The following is a 22236-nucleotide window of genomic DNA, read 5'->3' as shown; positions in this document are numbered from 1 at the left end:
ATATTTCACCAAGCAGTATTTCAACCACAAGTTAATTAAATTGATAGATCAACGTCAGAATGTGATTGCAAGATAAGGGAGATTACTTTCCACAGTATTTGAAGCAAATTGGAGGAGGGTCGAAAATTAGCCGCCCACAGAAATTCCTTTTTGTGGACTTCTTTTTGTAAACTTTTCAACCACAAACAGATATTTCAACTAGCAATATTTCAACCACATGTCAATTAAATCGATAGATCAACGTCAGAATGTGATTGCAAGAAAAGGGAGATTACTTTCCGCATGATTTGAAGCGAATTGGAGAAGGGTCGAAAATTAGCCGCTGAGGGCAAATCCTTTTTGTGGACTTCTTTTTGTAAACTTTACAACCACAAATAGATATTTCAACAAGCAATATTTCAACCACATGTCAATTAAATCGATAAATCAACGTCAGAATGTGATTGCAAGAAAAGGGAGATTACTTTCCACATGATTTGAAGCAGATTGGAGGAGGGTCGAAAATTAGCCGCCCACAGAAATTCCTTTTTGTGGACTTCTTTTTGTAAACTTTTCAACCACAAATAGATATTTCAACAAGCAATATTTCAACCACATGTTAATTAAATTGATAGATGAACGTCAGAATGTGATGGTATAACAAGGGGGATCACTTTCCATATGATTTGAAGCAATTTGGAGGAGGGTCGAAAATTAGCCGCCCACAGAAATTCCTTTTTGTGGACTTCTTTTTGTAAACTTTTCAACCACAAATAGATATTTCAACAAGCAATATTTCAACCACATGTTAATTAAATTGATAGATGAACGTCAGAATGTGATGGTATAACAAGGGGGATCACTTTCCATATGATTTGAAGCAATTTGGAGGAGGGTCGAAAATTAGCCGCCCACAGAAATTCCTTTTTGTGGACTTCTTTTTGTGTTTGTAAACATCATAACCACAAAAGCAAAGATCAGACACGGTTTTCAAATACCAATAAAATGAAGAGCACCGACAATGGCATTCTCTACTTCATATGGATCATTGGGCCATATCTTGTGGTTAATATCAGAGGTTTTGCTTGAGTTGGGGGATCAGGAATTGCTCATATATGAATTCTTTCATAAGCAGAGAAATCACTCTGCTTCTTTCTTTGTTTAATGCATATATCATCTAGATATATGACAGTATAATCCATACATATGTCTAGCTTAGCTATACCAGATGGGAGTGTCGAATTAACCCCAATTTAGAAATTGGTCACATGATTTGGCTCACGTGCAAAATGTCACCTGATATTCACGTGTCGTGTCAGGCCCGCCCAATTCGTTATGACATTTTTGTTCACCTTGCGTCAGTTTGGTGTAGTTAGTTAACGTTTGAGCTCTAAATTTTGTCGATTTTTTTTTGCAATTTGGGATCTAATGTTCGAGCCATACCTATGACATATGATATTATGTTTCAGATCTTTTATGAATTGAGAAGCCATATTGATACAGATGATATTGTTTAACTTGCCAGTATTGGTCAGACATGTTTGCTTTTCAATAGCTTGTTCTAATGTGTCTTAAATAAGTAAACGAAATAAGCCCCTTGGTGGACAATAAGGTGTTTGAGAAAGGTAATTGAAAAATACATACACTTTAGATCATCGAATAACAACGAAGATACTTTGTAGATGACATCGGCTAAGTGACGCATATGAAATTTGTTTTAGATTCTGTAGAGTATAAGTATCTTTGCCTACTCTGATGCTCTGTACGAAACAGAGTATAAAAATTTGCAACCCGATTGCAAAAAAACTAAGAATTTTAAGATCATGTATTTCCTTCTTTACATGTTGCAATAAGCCCATCAATTACTCAAGGTTCTCCCTTAGGGTTCTTACTCAATCTAACTAATCCAGAAAAGGCCATTGTGCCTTTGAATGTTCAAAGAAGAAATACTTATTACTCCTCAGGCTGCTACAACACTGTCTTTGACAATCATAATTAGTAATGCTACCTCAATTATAGGTTCAAGAACTCTTGACTCTGTCTCGGTTAAGTTAATAGTGGAAGAAGTTTCTGGAAAGGCAAGCTCTTATTGAAAAATTGACTCACATTCCGAGTTCCCAAGAACCAATTCTACGTGTTCTTAAAAACTAGACATGTTTTAGATGTTAGAGTAGGGTGTATTTTAGAGTGAATTTTAGACATCAGTCTATTAAAATTACTACCACTCTTATATTATATACTAAAATGAATTACTATTCTCTTTTAGAATTTGTAGTGTTATCATGCATCTAACTAAGCATCATCGAATAAGCTTCACATTTTGTAAATACTCATCGAGCAGCAAATAAGACCCAGGAAGTACAGTGTTCTCAGTGCGTCACTTTTTTCTAATAAACTTGTGCCAAAAGCTTAAGATTGATTGATTAGTTAATATTCCCTATGATATCAAATCAATGGTTTGAATTTGGGTGCAAACCTTTTTTAGAAAAGGAAGATTAAAAATTTTATCAAATCCTTTTTCTTGCGTGACTCTTCTTCTTTTCACTTCCATTTGAATTTTTCAATCTCAGATTATCAATTGCAGTACGACGAGTTATCAATTAGAGAAGCAAACTTAGGAGAACAAATAATAATAATCAATCACATGGAATTCGGATTTGAACAGCTTCAACATTTATCAGTTTCTCCTGATAAGAATAATAATAAAAAGCCCGGGGGAATACTTTTACTTCCAGATGATATTTTATTTATTATATTAGAACATCTTAATCAAGTAGATACTTTCCATTTATCATTGACTCATAGTCATTTCACAACAGCTTGTAAAGTTAAATTATTCAGATCAATTTATGTTTATCAAAAAGCTAAGGCACGTTCCGTTATAAATATTCCTAAAAAGTTATATACTCCATTTTATATGAATCATTCAATTATTCTGCTGGATAAATTTGGTGATATGATTTCAAGTGCAAAACGTAAACCAGAATTTTTGAAAGAAATCATGTTTGATAATGAAAAGTTCATATCAGTTGAAGGTTTGGGTGCAATTACTAGAATATTTCCAAATTGTCAAATTGTATTTTGCGATTTGTGCGTTACATCGGATGAAATTAAGAAATGGGTAGCAAAGACTCAAAGAACTTCTCCATCTAAGTATCATTGGGTGGTTGATTCGAATGAACCCTTTCCTGACAAGTATATACCTTGGGTAAAGCATTTGTACGTCCTGAGCTTAGAAAATGGAGCCGAATTTTCCAAGTTCAAACAATTGGAAACTATGAAGATCGTTCATGCTCCCTGGACTTTAGAGCCATTTCAACTAGCTGTTAAAGATTTGATTTTCAGTATGGGTCCCGAGTCTGACGAGTTATTGGAATGTCTCGACCTTCTGAAAATTACTCGAATGCTGGTATACAGTGATTACACGGGATCTGATTTCGTTCAATCATTTTTTCCACACGCGAGGAAGTTTACTTCGCTTAAAGTACTACAACTAAAGTTCATGATGACAGCACTGCGGAGATTCATCTGTGCTTTACCTCGTGATTCGTTACGTGAAATTCATCTTGGAGGTTTATTTGATGAATATAAGACTCCAGAATTTAAAGCAGCGATTTCTCATCACAAAAACTCTTTGAAAGTATTGGGTTTAGAAGCACTGGATGAAAAAGGATATAGAAAAGGATGTCTGTATTGGAAAACAAATTTAGATTCTCATGGAGAAAAGGATTTCACCAGGGGTTTAAAGGATGTTTTATCTATAAAGATTGCCGATTATCCTTTGTTGGAATTGGTTGTCGGAGCTAGACAGGTTTTAGTTGTTGATAGAAGTCGAAAACAACCTCGCGTAATACCACTTGAATTCCACAAGGTTATTAAAACGCGTTTTATGTCTCCAAAAGTAGTTAAACTTTCTTTTTGAGTTTCAACGAGCACCGCGACAAGTGAAAGAGATAAGTTTCGGACTTTAAGAGACTCAATGGCATTAATTTAAACTCTTTTTAAATAATTGACATAGTATTTGGATGTCTATAACAGCTAATTAAATACCCCTACATTTGAATATACACACCTTCCCTTTCTTTATACATCCAACCCTAAATCTTTCTTTACCATCGTTTTACAAATTGGATGATAATTATTCTCAAATCTCTTAAATGTTGCAATTGCAAATTCAAGACTAACGCCAGATATTAACAACTTATAACCAGGTCTAACGTACTTCATACGTCCAACTGAACCAATCCAATTAGCAAACTTTTGAACAATGGGATCAGTTGCGTTGTATTTCCCAAAGCTAATCAAAAGCTCATTCCAACGAGAAATAAATTCTCCATTACCACTGTTGTTATATTTCGGATAAATTTCCGGTAATTTCTTAATTAAATCTGGAGAAACTTTCATAGTTTTGAATTTTTCAGTCAAAGTTTCCAATAATAACATTTCTTGTTCACCTTCAAATGATTCTACATCAGTTTCTGAAAATTGTTGTAATATATCACCATTATTTTGAATTGTAGTAACCCATTTTTCAACATATTGGAAAACTTGATCAGCTAAAGTAGTATCAAAGTTTGGATATTCCGGTAATCCAGAACCAAATAACCAAGTATTCCAATCAATACTATCCAAAAGACTTGCTTTACCCAATGGTTCATAAAATTCATATAATGTTTTAACAAATTCAGCTGAATTTAATGAAGTATATCTAAATTTCTTAAAATAGTACTTAATAAATGGATCAAATGCTTTCAACCCACCTAATTTACATTCTAAATGAAACAAGAAACTGAATCCCTTTTCATAAGGTATTCTTGAAAATGCATCATCAGGGTCTTGATTCTCTAAATCCCAAACTAATGAAGTAAATTTCGGATCCATAGTATTAACAGAATCAATTAATCCATTCCACCCAATAATCATATTAAAGTGTCTAACCTGTTCACCATATTCTTCAGGATTAGCCTTCCCTTGCAGCTTAGCCTCTGCGGCAGCAATAGCCCCCACGATTCTTCTTTCCAAATAAACAGTCCAACCTTCATTCATCCAAAAATGTTCCCAAGAACAATTCGTCACCAAATTCCCCGACCAAGAATGGGCCAATTCATGAGCCATAACCTTTGTCTGAGTCCTATCTTTACAAATCAAAGTTGGAGTCAATTGAGTCATATTAGGGATTTCCATCCCTCCATAGGGGAAACTCGAAGGTAAGACCAATGAATCAAATCTTTCCCATTCATATTCAAATACTAATTGTTCGGCAATTTGAATGAAATTTTCCATATCTTTTTCAAATTCCCATTTGCATGCAGCAAGATTTGGTTCTTCACTATATACATCAGATCTAGGACCAATAGGGGCTTTTTTAAGATTTCCGGAAGTGATTGAAACTAAATAGGATGGAATTGGAATTGGTTGATCGAAATAATATATGTTTTTTTGGGAACTTGGTTGTGGTCTTCCTGACATCGTACAGACCAGTGGTGATTTTGCGGTGAATTTATAGGGTGATTTAACTCCTGGAGTGTCAAAACAGGGGAATAAACTTCTGGCATGGATAGCTTGACATTGTGAAAAGATATAGGGCCCAGTATCACCTTGGATAAATTGAATAGCGGTACATTTGTCAGTAGTGTTATATTCAACCGTGATTTGAATTTCTTGTTGTTTGGAATCAATAGGAATGATTAATGGGGTACCATACATTGACAATTCACCTAGTTTATACTCGGCAGAGTTGCCATTGACTTTGACTTGGTTGATATCTAAGACTGAGGTGTCAAGAATGACTTCATTAGATGCATCTTTATTGATAAGTGTATATGTAACAACCCCAGCTAATGTCTTGGTTTCAAATGACACCGATAATGATAAATCAGTATGTTTGACATCAAACTTGGAATAATTGGATTGAGTACAAGGATCTAATTCATGAGATCTTTGACGGATCTTTTCAATCAATTCGGAACTCATGTTTAATCTATAAAATTGATATTGACAAGGTTATTGGTCTAGAGAGAAGAAGAAGTACTTATAGGAAAGTTGAAAATTTTCCATACTCTGTGGGGTGATGGAACGGGATGGCGGGCGGCGTAAGACGGGGATATTTTTTTTCGTGCCATTTACAGGGATGGAATAGAACGGCATAATGCGAAGCGATGCAAATTCCCGTAGTAGCACAAAACGTCAAAAAAGTGTCAACCCCATTGTTACAAGATATGAAATGTATATTAATGTATTACTGAATTAATGTATTGCTGAACTAGTATGTGAGAAAGAGTTATAACTAATGAACTATAAAACGAGAAAGAGCATATAATCTAAAATGCATTTGCTTCAGCACTTGTTGTTTCATGAGATTTGCGTGGCGGAGGTGGTGGAGGTGGATTACTAGGACGTCTCTTCTTCTTTTCTCGCTTTTGACTAGCTTCAGCCACCAATTGTTCAAATATTCTTGCTTCTTCATCTTCAGCTTCAGTTCTAGTAACAGAACTAAATACTTCTCCAACCAATCTCAATGCTTTGGCTCTTGCTATTCTCTTCTGTAATGGAACTTCTTTATCTTCTAAAAGTCCATCACAAACTCCACGAATAGTAGCTTGGATTTCATATCTAGATCCAGACCAAGCGGCTGCCAATACTTTTCCCATTAAATACTTTTCCATTTCGGCTAATTCTTCAGGAGTATGTTTATGAGGTATTTTCTCTTTGCTTTCTGGAGAAAGCTGTTTTGCTTCTTGATGTTCTTTTATTTCTTGCTGGACTTGTTCCAATTCATGTTCAAGTTTAGCTATATCTTCTTCAGATGTAACTGGTGGACTGGTAGCACTACTGGCTCCTTCTCCTTCTCCTTCTGCCTCCTTCTTCTTCTTTGCTTGTTCTTCTTCAGCTTCCTTTTTGGCATGATATTCATTATCCAATTGCATTTGAGAATATTCTTCCATAGTACGTTGTGCATCCAAAGCAGAAGAAACTGTTTTGAAAGTATCTTTAACAACTCCACCCTTTTCTTTCATTGACCACCATAAACCTCCCCAACCAAAAAATGTTTGATTCTTTAAGAAAATTTTGGATTTTGTTTTATAAATTGATCCAATAGTATGTAAAATTTCCAAACCAAAACTTTCCATTTTTAAAGATTCAGCTTCATATCTAATTTTACCTTTAAATGATTCAACTATATCATCTTTCATATCAGTTTCTGTATATAGTGATAATTTTTCAATTAATTTCTTTAATAATTCTTTTCTAGTTTCAATCTTTTTAAGTCTACATTCTTCTTCAAACTTTTCCAATTCTTCTTTACGTTTTTGTTCTTCAGTTTGATGTTTAATTGATACATCATTACTTGGATCATGTGCAGTATGGGATAATAATTTCGAGTCCTTATGAGTGGAGGTATATTCATTTGCTGGGTGGTTTTCGCCATTTGCTTTACCATTATTATTGTCCTTATTATCAGATGGTTTCTTCTCATCAGTTTCAGTGTATCCTGCCAATTCAGCAGATTTAGATAATTCCAGTAATAAACTTAATTCTCCAATCCAATCTTTAAATGCTTCTCCACCAAATATCATAGAAAAGAATTCAGCAGGATCTTCAAATCCTTCACTTGGGATACTTTCTTGTTTTCCAAATTTATCATATTTATTTCGAAGTGATTCATCTGAAAGTACTTGATATGCCTCACCAATTTCTTGGAATTTAGAAGCAGCAGTTGGATCATCAGGATTCTTATCTGGGTGTAGTCTTATTGCTGCTTTTCTATAAGCTTTCTTAATTTCTAATGAAGTAGCATCTGGTTGAATTGAAAGTAAATCATAATAAGTTGTATCTACTACCATCTTCTCTTATGTTTGACTGAATATGTGTGTGTATAAATGTATTTATATAAATTCTATTTTGAGAATGTGTTGTATTCTTCCTTCTAAATATATGGAAGTTATAATTTGTATATAATATTATAATGATATTGTGTATATGATATTAAATAAAAATTGTTATGTTTCTTCAATCTTTACAAAGTTGTAAATTAAATATTTCACAGGGGAAAGAGAGAGAAGAGAGAAGAAATTAACTAACAAAATAATTAATAGTGGAGACTACAGAAGGCAAAAAAAAAATTGAGGGAAATGGTGAGGTCGTGTGAATCAAGTCAATTATCAAGCACTACCATGTGACAATTCTATTACTATGGTTAACATTATATTATAAGTAGTAGTAGTGTATATATACAGAAAGTAAAAGAGTTATGTGTATGGTGGTAACTATGTACAACTTATTCAAGTAGAATAATAAACTTTTCTTAAATCAACAATCTTTTTACCTCTATTTGCAGCTAATTCTTCAATTGATCTTTGTCTAGTTAAAGCTTCAACAAATCCTTGAGCAACCATTAAAGGATTTCTTGAACGATAAACTTTACCACTCAAATCTTTAATTCCAGCAGCTTGACAAATTTCAAATACATTTCTATTAACTCTTAATCCAAATCCAACTGGAGCAGATTTAAATGTTAATCTACAAGCATGAAATTTATATTCCATACTACCTAAAATAGTTCTATTTTCATATCTTGCAATTGGGGTAAGGTTCTTAATAGCATTCCAATGAGCTTTTGATGCTGCAGTACGAATACCATCTCTTGATTTCCCAATACCTAATCCAATAGTCCCATTTCTATCCCCCACAATAGTTAAAACAAAGAAATTTGGAATATTACCCTTTGATGTCTTCAACGAAACACGCTTCATAACTAATGGACGAACATATAATCTATTCAAATAATTAAAATCTAATCCAGTTAAATCAGATAATTCTTCAGCAATTTTTCTTGGAGTTCTAACCCCACCAGCAATAATTGTCTTCTTTTTCTCTTCTCCAGGTTCCATTAAACGTAATTTTAAATCTGGTCTATCTGGAGATCTAACTTGTGGTATTTCAGGATATGGTGTTCTACCTTCCCCTTGATTTGGATATAGTATAGGTTCTTCCCAAACTGGATCACTTTTACGATAAATATCCCCTTTATCAATTGGGGCAATTTTAGATTTTGATTTAGGATCTAATTTTAATTGTAAATATGGTTTAGGTTCAACCAATGATTCAGTAATTTTAATTGATTTTAATAAGTCTTGATTATAATATTGAGATAATAATTGAAGATGTTTATCAACTTTAGTTTCATTTTTAGTTAGCTTTCCTGATGTTGATGCTTTTGGTGCTGTTTTTGGTTCTGCTGCTGATTTTGGTGCTGCTGCTTTTGGTGCACTCTCTTGCAACAATCTTGCAGAAGTGGCTAACCCTCTTCTGAAAGGAATGACAACTGATTTAAGCATAATTCACAATGTAGAAAGATGATTCAATAACTCCTTTCTATTGGTTCAATGAAAATTTTATTCCTTAACAGAGAATGAAAAATGGATTGAAGAAAAAAAAAATTTTACTTCCCAAATTCTGTTACCCGGATTATCAACGTTCTTCTGGTTTTTTGCAACCAACGAACTAACCAACTATGTCTAGTAGTTGAATCAAAGTACAAGTATGGGGGGAAAGAGAGTAAAATACAAAATATATTCCTATCTAAGGGTATTTATGACAAAAGGGAAGATTCTAGGGGGATGGGGGGAATCAATCATTAAAACGTTAAATCATTATTAATTCAGTAATGTTGAAATATCAACTGGTTCATTTAAAACACTATGAATATCATTTGGTTTCCCAGTAGTAGTTGTTGTTGTTGTCTGTAACTTTGAATTCTCTTGTTGTAAACTTATAATTTCATTTTTTAATTTATCAACTTCTTTCTCCAATCTTTTACCAAAGATATCAACATAATAAGTTGCACCATTATAACTTGCCCAAATAAATATAAATGTTACAAAACATCCACAAGCATGTTTATATTTAAACCATATAGGACAAAACGCCATTGTTAATAATTGATACATAAATTGAATTAATGTAAATGCTAAAGTTTGCATCCAAAAATATGGTAATGAATTAACAAATTTCCCTAAAGTAGTTGATTTATTCTTATTACGTAAATATTGGAATGAAGTAACTTTACCTCGTTTAATTTGTTCATGTTTTCTAATTGATATGAAATAATGATATGATACTTGCCAAATGGTATAATAAATTGAAGTATAAATTATTGAGGATAACAAATTCCAATTATCAATTGCTGCAATCCCGGGGTATCTTTCTAATACATAATCAGCTGGTAATTCATGTACCATGACAAACATTGTTACTGGAGGCATAATATGAATAAATGATGAAGTTGTTTTATCAATTGAATGCAATACTAATGAATTTCTCCAAGTTATAACTGCAAATGATAATGTCCCCAATGACAATGAAAAGACTGAAACAAATAATCTTGGAGATTGTGGAAACACCCATATAAATAACATTAATAATAAATTAACATAATAACATAAATCTGCCAAATAATATTGAAATGAGATTTTAAAATAACTATAAAATCTAATTGGCATTAAAACCACGAATATTAAAGTATGAAAATGAGGGAAATATTTTGGATATTTACCAATTATAAACCCAGCACTTGCAATTATAAATAATGATATAGCATAAAATAACTTTTCAGTTGAACTACTTTGTAAATTTTGATGAAGTCTTTTATCAAATTTACTTAATTTTTCATTAAATAAATCTTGTAATTCTTTAGAATTTTGATATTTAATTAACTTTGCTTTTGTCTTTAATTTAATACCATCAAATCTCTTCTTTAAATTATTATCATTATTAAATCCAAAATCAAAATCATTTACAAATAATAATTTAGATAAATCAATGAATGGAACATTATTACCAGAATCTGTTCCAAGTAGATTTGGTGTAGTAGGTACTGATCCTCCTATAGAAGATGAACTACTTGTATATCCATCCCAATTATCAAAATCATCTTGTTGTGTTTCTGTTGACGTCATCGAACTCTTTGAGGAAGTTGTTTGTTGCATTGCTATTGAATCATTTAGTGACATTAGAAGATATACCTTTCAAAAGCAATTAGGGGGGTTGGATTAAAAGATGGTGTTAGTTTGTAGCCTGGTTATTCTCTGGTACATGTACACAGTATTTACATAAGGTTTAGATAAGAAATTATTCAAAATTTAAATGATACAACTTTTTTTTTTAGCAAATGCACGTGCCATTTTTCTTTTTTTTTTTTGGGGCCACCACATGAATTTTGTTGGATGAGCAGTTGGTAGCAACAAAGATTGTAAAAGTTGCCCACATGTTAAATTAATTGCCACCCATTGAAATAGCCGTTGTATTGTAATGTATTGTTCGTTTTGTAATTATCAAATAATAAATTAAGCGGTTGTAAATAGTAAAATAACCAATTACGTAATAGGCAAGAATCTACATTATTCGAGAAGGCAATTCTAGGAACGGGTAATAGCAATTGTCAAACCGTAGAGCTACCATATATGAGGCATTTGGTAGCATCATACTTTGCTAGAATTTCTGGTACATTTACCAAAGCAGTAATGGGAATATTTTCATTCCTCTGACTTTGTGAAAATTTCTGAAATGATCAACGGTGCGATAAACACCTGTTTTAATTCAGGACAATCAGACACTTTTTTTTGACCATGCATGGAAGTAGGATTCTCAACAAAAAGTGTCTGAATTTTTTGATGATTTATTGTTTGTGGCTGCAAATATAAAATGTCGCATTTTCAATTTTATCACGTTTCACCATTGTGTCTTCTACTGAAGTTCCGCCCAAATGGTTTATCTATCATTGTGGTGAATAAAAAGCGGATTTATGCATAGAATCCTGCAGGGCCCTTGGGAGGGATTCCACTATGCACAAAACCATTGATGCAAAAGATTCAAATAATGGTTTAGGATATCTGCGAGAGGATTATAAATAGTAAAATAAAAAATTAGCATGCAAGGATTTTACATTATGCTAGAAGGTTATAATAGAAACTTATAATAGAACCATCGAACCTTCTCTATATACCTACAATAGTAACTAGTAGTAGATTTTCTCTACAGATAGAAAGCTTCTTCATGGAATTTCAAACCATTTTCACTAGCCCATACCTTCACATTATCAACTAATCCTCTTGGTCCAGCAGATATAACCCAAACATCTTCAGTATTTCCTTTAGGTAATTCAGTTTTTTTATTTGCACCCAAAACATCTTTACAACATACAAAATTATTATTTGCATCTAATATTGGACCTAAACATTGAGTAAACCCTTCACCATTAATACACCAATTATAATATCTATGACCTAATTTTGGTCTACCTTTATAGATTTTATTTTGTAATTTCAATAATTTAACCGTTTGCTTAAATTGTAAATGCCAATTTGAAAATACCGTAGTTGATGTTGGAAGTTGAAATGGTTCATTTACACTTGATTTTCTAGATAATGCATCAGAATGATTATTATGACTTGTACTTGATTGGTGAGAATGGATCCCTATTGGTATTAATGAATCTTTTTGTAATGGAGATACCGAAGATGATGAAGGGATCATATCTGGAGAAGGTGAGTCAAAAGCAACCTCGAATTCTTGTGACCTTCCTCCATGATGATAATAATCGTCTTCGTCTTCATCAGTTTCATTTGAATTCAGAAATTGGAAATCGCGAGTACATGCATCATCTTCTTCTTCTTCTTCATATTCATCGATGTTTATTTCTACCGTTTCCAATTGATTTTCTTTATGTAAACTACCTGGAACTTCATTTATTTCTTCCCACCATTGATCAATCAATGGAGTATTTTCATCTTCATTTCCAAATTCAAGATCATTATGATTATTTGGTCTAAAAAATGATGCATAACTTTGTCTTCTTTGAATCTCTTTATCACCAGTAATAAATATTTCAAAATCTTGACCATGAATAAATCCATCAAAATATTTCAAAATAATTAAATCTCGATAATCTTTAATAACCCAGATAATCTTCACCGGTATTCCATGATAATTCATAACTCTCAACAAAGGTAATGCAAATGAAATAGCTGAACCTCCAATGACAATTAATATTCTTTTAGTATTAATTGATAATTTTGAAATTGTGAAATTCTTATTTGAATTCGTTATAAATAATAAAAATGGATCAAAACTAGCAGTTAAAGAATATTTTCGAGAATTATCAAATATGAATTTACTCTTTCTAATAATTAATCGTTGATAATTATCTTGTGGTAATGAAACTAATGTATATGGATGATAATTTGGAATTAGATATTGTTTATAGATTCTAATTAACCAATTTGGATGATAATTAGTTAATCTTATATGAGCACCTGGTTTGTTTGCCTTTTTGGATATTAAATTATTAGGGAATTCAATTAATGAAAGATTAGGGGAGACATCAATAACTTTAAAATCACCAATTTCTGATGTCTTGGTGATTAATAATCGATAAATGATCTGATATACTAGAATAGTAATATTAATGATTGTAAATGGTGTAAACTTTAAAGGTCTAACATGAAATTGTAAACTTAAAACAATTATCCAACTACATATATAATGATTGAAATAAAACACTTTAAACCATTTATTTCTAAATTTCAGGATTGAAGTTATAATTATAATTATAAATCCCATTAATGCAACCCATCCATATAAATTAGCCACACTAAAAATCTTATGAAGTGAATGTTTAAATTGATAATATCTACAATAGATAATTGTATGAATGACAGCTTGAACAATGATCAATCTAGATACCCATTTATGTAACGGTAACAAAGTTAAATATAATGTATTTGGTAACAATGACGGTCTCAATGTAAGAAACAATGTGAATGATAAACAATTGGCAGATAATCTTCCTAATCTTTTTGCTAAAAAGATCAAATCTCCATGATTTATTTCAACTAATGAAAAGAATGAAAGTAAGATTGACCAAAAGATAATTATTCTTGTTGTTGTCGTAATTGATATTGGAACTGTTAAATTATAACCTCTTCGAATTAATAATTTATAAATGGCAATGGCAATAAGATATAAGATTAATATGATATTAAAGATTATTGAATATTTACAAGTGACATACTTTCGATATTGAGTATATGGTTTTGTTTTACTTATAGGATAATGAAAATAATCAAATAGCAGTGTGATGTTCATGATGACATTTGTCTTTGTCTATTAAAAATGCAATGAGTAGCTGTGTTTCTCTATAATATGTAATCTCCAGTTTGTTTCTATTATTCTATTACTGCTGATGACGTAAAAGAATAAAATACTGAAATGGTTATAAATTCTAATCCCTCCAATCAAAATAAAGAATTTATATAAATAAATTAAAAGAGAAGGAAGAGAAAGTTGGTTGTTGTAACAAATTTAATGATTGAAGAAATCGAATCCACTACTGATGGAAAAGATAATTTTATATGCAGTACGCAAATCCTTAAACAATACAAATCCATATAGAGATACGGCACCTTGGATTGGTTTATTTTATCTTGTGCCCCTCTTAAATGTATGTAATTATTCTAAAATAAAAACGTGGTTATGTGTTCAACTTCACTACAGTCTAATATATGATTATCTTCTTTAGTCTTGTTAGTTGATTTTACCACATGCATTCTGAGGTGTGGTCGGTCGTAGGGTAAATCATTTCCTCTAAAGCAATTCATGACTAACATCCACTTTCTACGTATACTCTTGGCAAAAAGAAAAATAAAAACAATTTATAAAGAAACGTTAAGGAACGGAGACATCGGTCATACCCCACTCTAATGAATTAACAATATCGCCGAATATCGGAATATTGGCAGGGTGGTTAAATGGGAAGAAAAAAATTGCCCTGGGGTCTTTTATTCAAATCTACTAATATACATTTTTCTATAACACCAAACTCTACTTCATTTCAACTTCTTTGGTTGGAAATTCAGTCATATCTTCTGAAATATGAATAAATTTCATAACAGTAGCACCACCAGTTGTACCATTCCATAATTTCAATCTTTTAACTGTTTCTATATCAGATAAATCAGGTACTTTAATCCCAGTTGCATAAATTTGTTGATCATGTTTAACTTTTTCTTCTAATATTTGTTGTCTATTAGTAGCTGGTCTACCTGGTCTTCTATTAGCTCGTAATTCTTCTAATTCATCATCAAATCTTGTTAAAAATAATTCAATAAATTGTTTAATTTCTTCTAAACTAAAAGTTTCTTGTACTTTAAAATCATCATCATCATTTACAATCCTTTGTAAGAAATATACTATTGATAATTCATTCTCTTTTTGTTCTAATTGTTTTTGTTTCTTAATTGTAAGTTTCTTATCTCTTAATGTAGCTCGATTTATTTGTTTAAATTTCCTACCCTTTATATGAACTGATCCGGTTGATTTGGATAATTTCTTAGTAACTTTATTTAAGTTAAGTGCTAATGGCATTTCTTGTAATATTGGTATATATGTTCTATTGTAGTATAAACTGGAGAAAGATTATTGGTATGGCTCATCTCTAATATAAATTGAAAAATCGGTATGTAATTAAACAGAAATTTTAAAAAAAAAACAAAAACGATGAGCCTGCATATAAGTCACGTGATTTTTTGTACTGGATTTCTAACAAAAAAAGACGCGTAGAAACTCAATAGAATTCTTAGTAAAGTCTTCTTGAGATCCTAAGGTTGTATCCCTCATGATATAACAATCAACGAGCTGTGTTTACAATAAACTTTAAAATACTCATACTACGGGATAAAAGTGATTAATTTGAAAGATCAAGAGTAGTTCATTAAGTAAATCGGTAGGTCGTGTAAAACTGATCATTATTTTTTTTTTTTTTTTGCTTTAAACGTTTTTTTTTAAACAGTGGGAAGCAAAGAAAAGCAAAAAAAAAATATTTACGCTCGGGTGACAAAAATTCTATTGAAAAGATTCTTATAACTGTCAGAAAACATCTCCGTTAACCCCCCACTCTCTAGTATTTTGTATTGACAACTATGGCTAAGTATACCGAAGAACAATTATTGGAAATCAGGGAAGAAGCTTATGTTCCTCAACAACAAATCTTAGATGCTTTCAACAAGTTGATCGATCAAGTCAAGGAACATGCTGCTGCTGAACATGAAAGACATAAAGCAATCAAATGGAGTAATGGAGATACTTATCTCGATGAACACGGAAATGAAAGACCATACCACCATATGAACAGAAGAAGAGCTTCTAGAACTAGTACTCATAAGCCAAACTTGAGAAAAAAGAGTGTTGAAACTGTTCATGTTGATGAAGATGGTTGGGCAACTTTATCTAAAACCAAGAAATCATTTGGTGCTGAAGATGGTGCTGAAGAAAAAGCCAAGTTTAGAGAAGCTGTTGGTGTTAAGGCTAGACCAAATAATAAGAATTTAGGTTCTTCTAAAGCCGTGGATCCAAGAGAAGTTCTTGCTGATAAACATACCAGAGCTTTCAATGCTTTTGAAGCTTTGGAAGATAACGACGATGACGATGAATAAACAAAAAGTAGGATCTCTTTCTTGGTTACCTGCTTTTTGTTAAATAAGTGTAGAGTACAGTACAAAAAAATGTGTTTAATATAATATATGTATTGATAATAATAAACGGACAAATTTTGGAAACCGCAAATGTTCACTCAACCAATTTGATTTAACCAACGGGAATATCATGCCAATCACAAGAACCCATACGCTACAATCTACGAGATACCTCGAGTTTAATAATTATTGTTTCGTATATTTTTTTGGCTTCCCCTCCCCCTCAATGTCTCTTATCCTTCTCTCTCTCTATTTAATAAACTAAAGAAGAACTGATATATCAATCTATTTAAACGACAATAGCAGCATCATCATCACTATCCAACCCATCCAAGATGGAACTAACATCATTACATTGAATATGCTTGTGTAGAATTGAACCAGGTGCAACAATCGATGTCGCCTCACTCGACCTACGAGGCATCCTAAATGATTCAGGAGTGCTAACCATAAGATCCTTCAAATCAACAACCTTAGGACCAACAAGAGGATGTTTGGAATCAGCAGTAAATATTGATCCATTACTTTCATGAACACCCAAGACATTCGTTATAGATTCTTGTAAATTTGGATTGAATGGGAATGATTTTTGTGGAAATACTTGATTGAATTGAACAATTTCTGATTGAATACAATTAATATCAACAGCTGTACCAAGCCCTAATCCAGTATAAAGACCCTTTTCTGAGTTTGATGATAAATTTTCGGATGAAGGTCTGGAATTGGGGGTAACTATAAGATTAGGTACCATATTTTCTTCCAAATGATTGTTAATTATCACATGTCCATTATTATTATTTGTGGTAGTATTATTGAAATCTGTCACATGAATTCCAGTTCCAGTTCGATCTATATCTGTTATATATGGTTTTTGAGGGTGTAACCAAACAATTAGACTATTATTACCACATGCAAAATCTTCAATATCTTTCTTCTGAACTCTGATGAGTTTATCACTCTTAATTGCTCTACCCAAAACTGCAGTTTCCAATTCTGAATCAGAACCTTCAATATTCGATAACCAAAACCCACGCTTCTTTCTATAATCAACTGCATCCAATATTAATTCATAAAGTTCAGATGACTTAGCATACCCGTCCAAATTTTTCACATATTGTTCATCCAACCTACTAATACTATAATACATCAAAGTGTAACCAAGAGTATCTTGAAGTTTCTGTCTTTCATTAGGTTCATCAACATGAGGACCGAGACTCCAATGATGGAAAAATGGAATAAAATTGGCCAAGAAATTCATCCCCAATATATCAATCATATCCTTTAATACAGTAGTTAACAATACCAATAAATCAATATCTGCCGATGGATATTCATCAAAGAATTTCTCAACATATATCAAGAAATGACTTATGAAATTTTGTTGAACAGCAATGTATCGATTAACATTTGGTCTTAATAAATCATTTGCAGTTCCATGAATCCCACTACCAAAAGCGTCTGTTGAATTTCTTCTTCCACTAGGTGTGGTTGCTGAATCTAATTTACTATCTGAGTCCATCCCCTCACTAATATTATCCGAACTCTGAACACTAGATGCTAATTCATTATTCAAAAAGTCATCAAAAACTTGTAAAAATTTTCTTTGAATATTATTAATTTGATAATTACTCAACACGGTTGTTTTATCTTCATATTCTCCTTGTGGGGCTAAAAACTCGACAGTATGTTCCCAATGTTCCAAACTAGCATGATTACGACTAATTGAACTTGATTTTGATCTTAAAATAGTGAATATTTTAGAAACGTTAGTTAAAAATTGAATAATTAAATCATGGACTTGGTTTGCTGTTGGAGCTTCATCAGTTGGATCAGTTGGATCAATAAATGAACTATCCAAAGTATATTCAATTTTAACCAAAATTTCTTGAACTGAATCAGGTACTTGATCAAAATAATAAATGTGAGTAGTAAGATTGCAAATACAATCTGAATAAATATCGGTTAAAATATCTCCTTGTTCTTTGGTTAATCGGTTTGGTTTTAAGATGATATCACTTTGCAAACCAAGTAATTGTTGAATAATGTCAGTGACAGAAAGACCAATCATGTTAACTTTTGAAGAAAGTAATCCCAACAAGTGATGGGCATATTGATATTGGAATTGATATTCTTCTTCATTTACTCCTTTGTTAACTTCAGTTAATGTTATTAATATAGTGGTTAATCCAATAAAACGTAATTGAATAGGTACCCAAGATATGCATAATTCCAAAAATGTAACTCCTCTATCTAAATCAGCAATATTATAAATATTATAGTCAATAACTGCTTTAGTAGCTTCTAAAACTTGATTGGTGGAATTTGTATCAAAAAATGCCTTCATGGCAGTAAATGCAGCTTCTGTTATATCATCTAAAGTTAATTCATCATTTTCAAAATTGTCATTAATTTGTTCACTAATATTTCGATGGTAATTTTTTGACAGTACAATTCTAGAAAGTCTTTGATCTTCTGATTCAACATTAACATTTGAACGTAATCTACTTAAAATAACTGGTTCAGGAGTATTTGTATGGATCATACCTGCTAACATCGGAATTGACATTACAATAAATTGTTTGCTAACACTTGCATTATGACCAAGACATTTACATAAATGAGATATGGCAACAAGAGAAATCATTTGCCATTCATATTGATTTGGACCAGATCCACATTTTCCATATGATATCAAACTCTTTGTAATCTCAGTAAATTTGACAACAAATATTTTATCACCAGTGAATAATGGACCTTCTAATTTTTCACAAAATACTGCATATGTCAGTACAGCACTTTTACATAATGCAATATCTTTTGTATCTAATGCGATTCTTAAAATACCACAAACCTGTTGTGCAAATACATTTAAATTATCAGAACACTTTTCAATTAATCCTTTAACTATTTGTAATGTGACTTGTAAATTACCAGTTCTATTATGTTTGGCATGATGAGCAGTTCTTTCTTCTAAATATTTAATGACTTTTTCTAATTTAACTCGACGAGTTGATGCATAGTATAATAAATAACTTAATTCAGATGGATTAGCTTTCTTATCTACTGCTTTTCCTGGAGGATAACATTGTTCAATTAAGTTTTGATGTTTATGTCTAAATAGTTTCTTCATTGACATATTCTATTTTTGACTTGAAGGGATTCTGTTTGTGAACTGGTGATGATAATTTGGTTGGTTGTAAAAAAAAAAACTCTATAAAATGTTTGATCTATTTTAATGGGGGGAAAAAGGAAAGACTTATTATGTTAATTAAATATCATAAACCCGATATGGTTGAAGTATATGTGTATGTATATGATTTGTAAGTAAGGTGTAAACTTCTATTGTTTTTTATTTAATTGTAACTTCGTCTAACCTGATTAGGGAAACTATCAAATTATGGAAATTTTTCAAAACCACAAAAAAAAAAAACACCCAACCGAAATCAACCTAAGCAAACGCAAAATGTGTTGTTAAACAGACAATGACTGGTGAGGTAGTACTGTAAGAATGTGGGCAATTATAATAAATTTATAGGAGTAAAAAGAAAAGAAAATCTTTTTTCGGGTGAGAGTGAGAAAGAAGCAAGAAGCACGTGATTGTATTTATGTTCTAAATTTGTGTTGGTCCAATTTTGCCTTACAATGGAACGATGAGATATCATCATCTTATGATTTCATAAGGTTATATTAAGTGGGGTAAAGTATATATTTTCATTATCCACCCAAGAATTATGGCACCTGTATATGTGAAAGGAGGGGTTTGGACTAACGTTGAGGATGAAATCCTTAAGGCAGCTGTCTCAAAATATGGTTTAAATCAATGGGCAAGAGTAGCCTCCTTATTACCTAAAAAATCAGCAAAACAAGCAAAAGCAAGATGGAATGAATGGATAAATCCAAATATAGATAAATCAGATTGGACTAGAGAACAAGATGATAAATTATTGAACTTGGCTAAATTACTTCCAAATCAATGGAGAACAATTGCATCAATGGTGGGACGTACGGCCACTCATTGTGTTGAACGATATCAAAAATTAATCGATGAGGCAGCAGGCATCGCCCCAACAACACAAGATAACGATCATGAAGAAAGTCTTGGGTTGACCGGACCAGGAATAGAATCATTACCAGCCACTGGACCTTCGTTGGAAAAAGCGGGTGATTTGAATATCAATCCTGAAAGTCGTCCAGCTCGACCCGATGAAGAAGATATGAATGATGAAGAACGAGAAATGTTGGCGGAAGCAAAAGCAAGATTAGCTAATACTCAAGGTAAAAAAGCAAAAAGGAAAGCAAGAGAAAGAATGTTAGAAGAAAGTAAACGAATTGCTTTATTACAAAAGAGACGCGAATTAAAAGCAGCGGGGATTTCCTTTAATTTGGATGCAAAGAATAAAAAGAAAAGCCGAAAAGAGTTCGACTATAATGCTGATATCCCCCATGAACATGCTATACCGGAAGGTTTATATGATGTATCTGAAGAAATATCCCAGAATGATTCAAAGAAATTCCAGTTTAGTAAAGAAGTGTCAAGATCTGGTATTCAAATGGAACAACATAACAGAGACAAAAAGTCAAAGGATATTAAAAAGGGTGAACAGAAACAAACGAATAAACATAAGTTGGAGATTGAAGAAGCAGCTAATTTTGTTGGGGAATTGAAAGAAAATGAAATAACAAAAAGGAGGAAGCTTAATTTACCAATTCCTCTGATAGATGCTTCGGTTGTAAGTTCCAAGCAGGAAAGTCCGGGGCCCGCACCGATAATTTCCAAAGCTGCTAAGTCTAAAATAGTGGAATTGTTTAAGACCTCATTGGGATCAATTCCGAAACCAGCTAAGCATCACCAAAATCCAGTTCCGGTACCAGTAGGATCAGTCTTAAATGAAAATGAAGCTTTAAATGTAACAGATAGTTGGCAACAAGATCAGGGAGAGAGACTAAAAGATTTGGAGCTATTACAACAATTAGATGAGGAAAAGGCCAAATTGCGTAGGTCTCAGGCAATTCAAAGAGGATTGCCAGTACCGAGGATCGATAGAAGCTCTGAAACTGATGGTTCGGTGTCAGAATTGGATATATTAATAAATGACGAAATGCAGAAATTGATACGCTCTGATTATAGACGATTTTATGACTCCGCGTATCGAGCCCCATTGGTTGAAGACTTGGATGAGGAAAGCTTTGAAACTGTCAACAAAGAAGTAGACCAAGAAATGTCCTCCATTGGCTCGATTCCTAAGCCCGTTTCCAGTAACTTTGGACTTCCTTGTTCTCATGCTGTGGGGGAAAAGATTGTGAACAAATTACATGAGTTGTATAGATCCTCAGAAGAAAAGCAGAAAGAGCTCGAAGATGTACTCAAACAGCCAGATAGCAATGACAAATCGCAACTGATAGCTATAACTTTTCAGGAACTCCGTGAGGTAGATGAGGATTATAATTTTGTATGTAAACGACTTTTGGAGGAAGAGACTGCAATTGCTGCTGAATCTGAACGACTTCATAAATTCGTCGACGATTTAAATAAGGCAAAAGCTCCAATTGAAGATCGAATACGTACTCTTAGGATTCAAAGGAGGTGAGCTCATTTCATTTCAGTTTGTAATTTATATAATTTATAGAATCCGCTTTTATTTATTCACGAACAGCATCGATAAAGAAAAACAAAATTCTTCTGTTGACATTTCATTTCTTTTCACTTCACCCCACGTTCAAATCCATA

The 22236-nt window shown here is 32.2% G+C and overlaps 10 protein-coding genes across 10 annotated transcripts; 3 read left to right on the top strand and 7 right to left on the bottom strand. All coding sequences in view use genetic code 12, as the record gives it.

Moving 5' to 3' along the window:
- Window positions 1-2623: 2623 nt before the first annotated feature.
- Window positions 2624-3901, top strand: J8A68_002833 (uncharacterized protein; the record flags this gene model as incomplete). The annotated part of the gene is made up of 1 exon (XM_049406624.1): window positions 2624-3901. One exon carries the CDS (start codon window positions 2624-2626, stop codon window positions 3899-3901), a length of 1278 nt encoding a protein of 425 aa, XP_049263816.1.
- Window positions 3902-4062: 161 nt separating this feature from the next.
- Window positions 4063-5952, bottom strand: LKH1 (bifunctional aminopeptidase/epoxide hydrolase; the record flags this gene model as incomplete). Its single annotated transcript, XM_049406623.1, has 1 exon — window positions 4063-5952. The coding sequence occupies one exon, from the start codon at window positions 5950-5952 to the stop codon at window positions 4063-4065; it is 1890 nt and encodes a 629-aa protein (XP_049263815.1).
- A 347-nt stretch (window positions 5953-6299) lies between these two features.
- On the bottom strand, window positions 6300-7823 carry DJP1 (Djp1p; the record flags this gene model as incomplete). The annotated part of the gene is made up of 1 exon (XM_049406622.1): window positions 6300-7823. One exon carries the CDS (start codon window positions 7821-7823, stop codon window positions 6300-6302), a length of 1524 nt encoding a protein of 507 aa, XP_049263814.1.
- Window positions 7824-8261: 438 nt separating this feature from the next.
- On the bottom strand, window positions 8262-9317 carry J8A68_002830 (mitochondrial 37S ribosomal protein uS5m; the record flags this gene model as incomplete). The annotated part of the gene is made up of 1 exon (XM_049406621.1): window positions 8262-9317. One exon carries the CDS (start codon window positions 9315-9317, stop codon window positions 8262-8264), a length of 1056 nt encoding a protein of 351 aa, XP_049263813.1.
- Window positions 9318-9635: 318 nt separating this feature from the next.
- Window positions 9636-10991, bottom strand: J8A68_002829 (glycerophosphocholine acyltransferase; the record flags this gene model as incomplete). The annotated part of the gene is made up of 1 exon (XM_049406620.1): window positions 9636-10991. The coding sequence occupies one exon, from the start codon at window positions 10989-10991 to the stop codon at window positions 9636-9638; it is 1356 nt and encodes a 451-aa protein (XP_049263812.1).
- Window positions 10992-12012: 1021 nt separating this feature from the next.
- Window positions 12013-14124, bottom strand: J8A68_002828 (putative ferric-chelate reductase; the record flags this gene model as incomplete). Its single annotated transcript, XM_049406619.1, has 1 exon — window positions 12013-14124. One exon carries the CDS (start codon window positions 14122-14124, stop codon window positions 12013-12015), a length of 2112 nt encoding a protein of 703 aa, XP_049263811.1.
- A 735-nt stretch (window positions 14125-14859) lies between these two features.
- J8A68_002827 (uncharacterized protein) lies at window positions 14860-15402 on the bottom strand (the record flags this gene model as incomplete). The annotated part of the gene is made up of 1 exon (XM_049406618.1): window positions 14860-15402. One exon carries the CDS (start codon window positions 15400-15402, stop codon window positions 14860-14862), a length of 543 nt encoding a protein of 180 aa, XP_049263810.1.
- Window positions 15403-15956: 554 nt separating this feature from the next.
- On the top strand, window positions 15957-16469 carry J8A68_002826 (uncharacterized protein; the record flags this gene model as incomplete). The annotated part of the gene is made up of 1 exon (XM_049406617.1): window positions 15957-16469. The coding sequence occupies one exon, from the start codon at window positions 15957-15959 to the stop codon at window positions 16467-16469; it is 513 nt and encodes a 170-aa protein (XP_049263809.1).
- A 328-nt stretch (window positions 16470-16797) lies between these two features.
- On the bottom strand, window positions 16798-19644 carry J8A68_002825 (uncharacterized protein; the record flags this gene model as incomplete). Its single annotated transcript, XM_049406615.1, has 1 exon — window positions 16798-19644. One exon carries the CDS (start codon window positions 19642-19644, stop codon window positions 16798-16800), a length of 2847 nt encoding a protein of 948 aa, XP_049263808.1.
- Window positions 19645-20239: 595 nt separating this feature from the next.
- On the top strand, window positions 20240-22096 carry CEF1 (Cef1p; the record flags this gene model as incomplete). Its single annotated transcript, XM_049406614.1, has 1 exon — window positions 20240-22096. One exon carries the CDS (start codon window positions 20240-20242, stop codon window positions 22094-22096), a length of 1857 nt encoding a protein of 618 aa, XP_049263807.1.
- Window positions 22097-22236: the final 140 nt, after the last annotated feature.

Source organism: Hemisphaericaspora subhashii, assembly GCF_019202705.1.
Source record: "Hemisphaericaspora subhashii strain CBS 10753 chromosome Unknown scaffold13, whole genome shotgun sequence".
Taxonomy (NCBI): Eukaryota; Fungi; Ascomycota; class Pichiomycetes; order Serinales; family Debaryomycetaceae; genus Hemisphaericaspora; species Hemisphaericaspora subhashii.
Note: the sequence above shows the minus strand (reverse complement) of the source record. Positions and strands in the feature narration are given on the sequence as shown.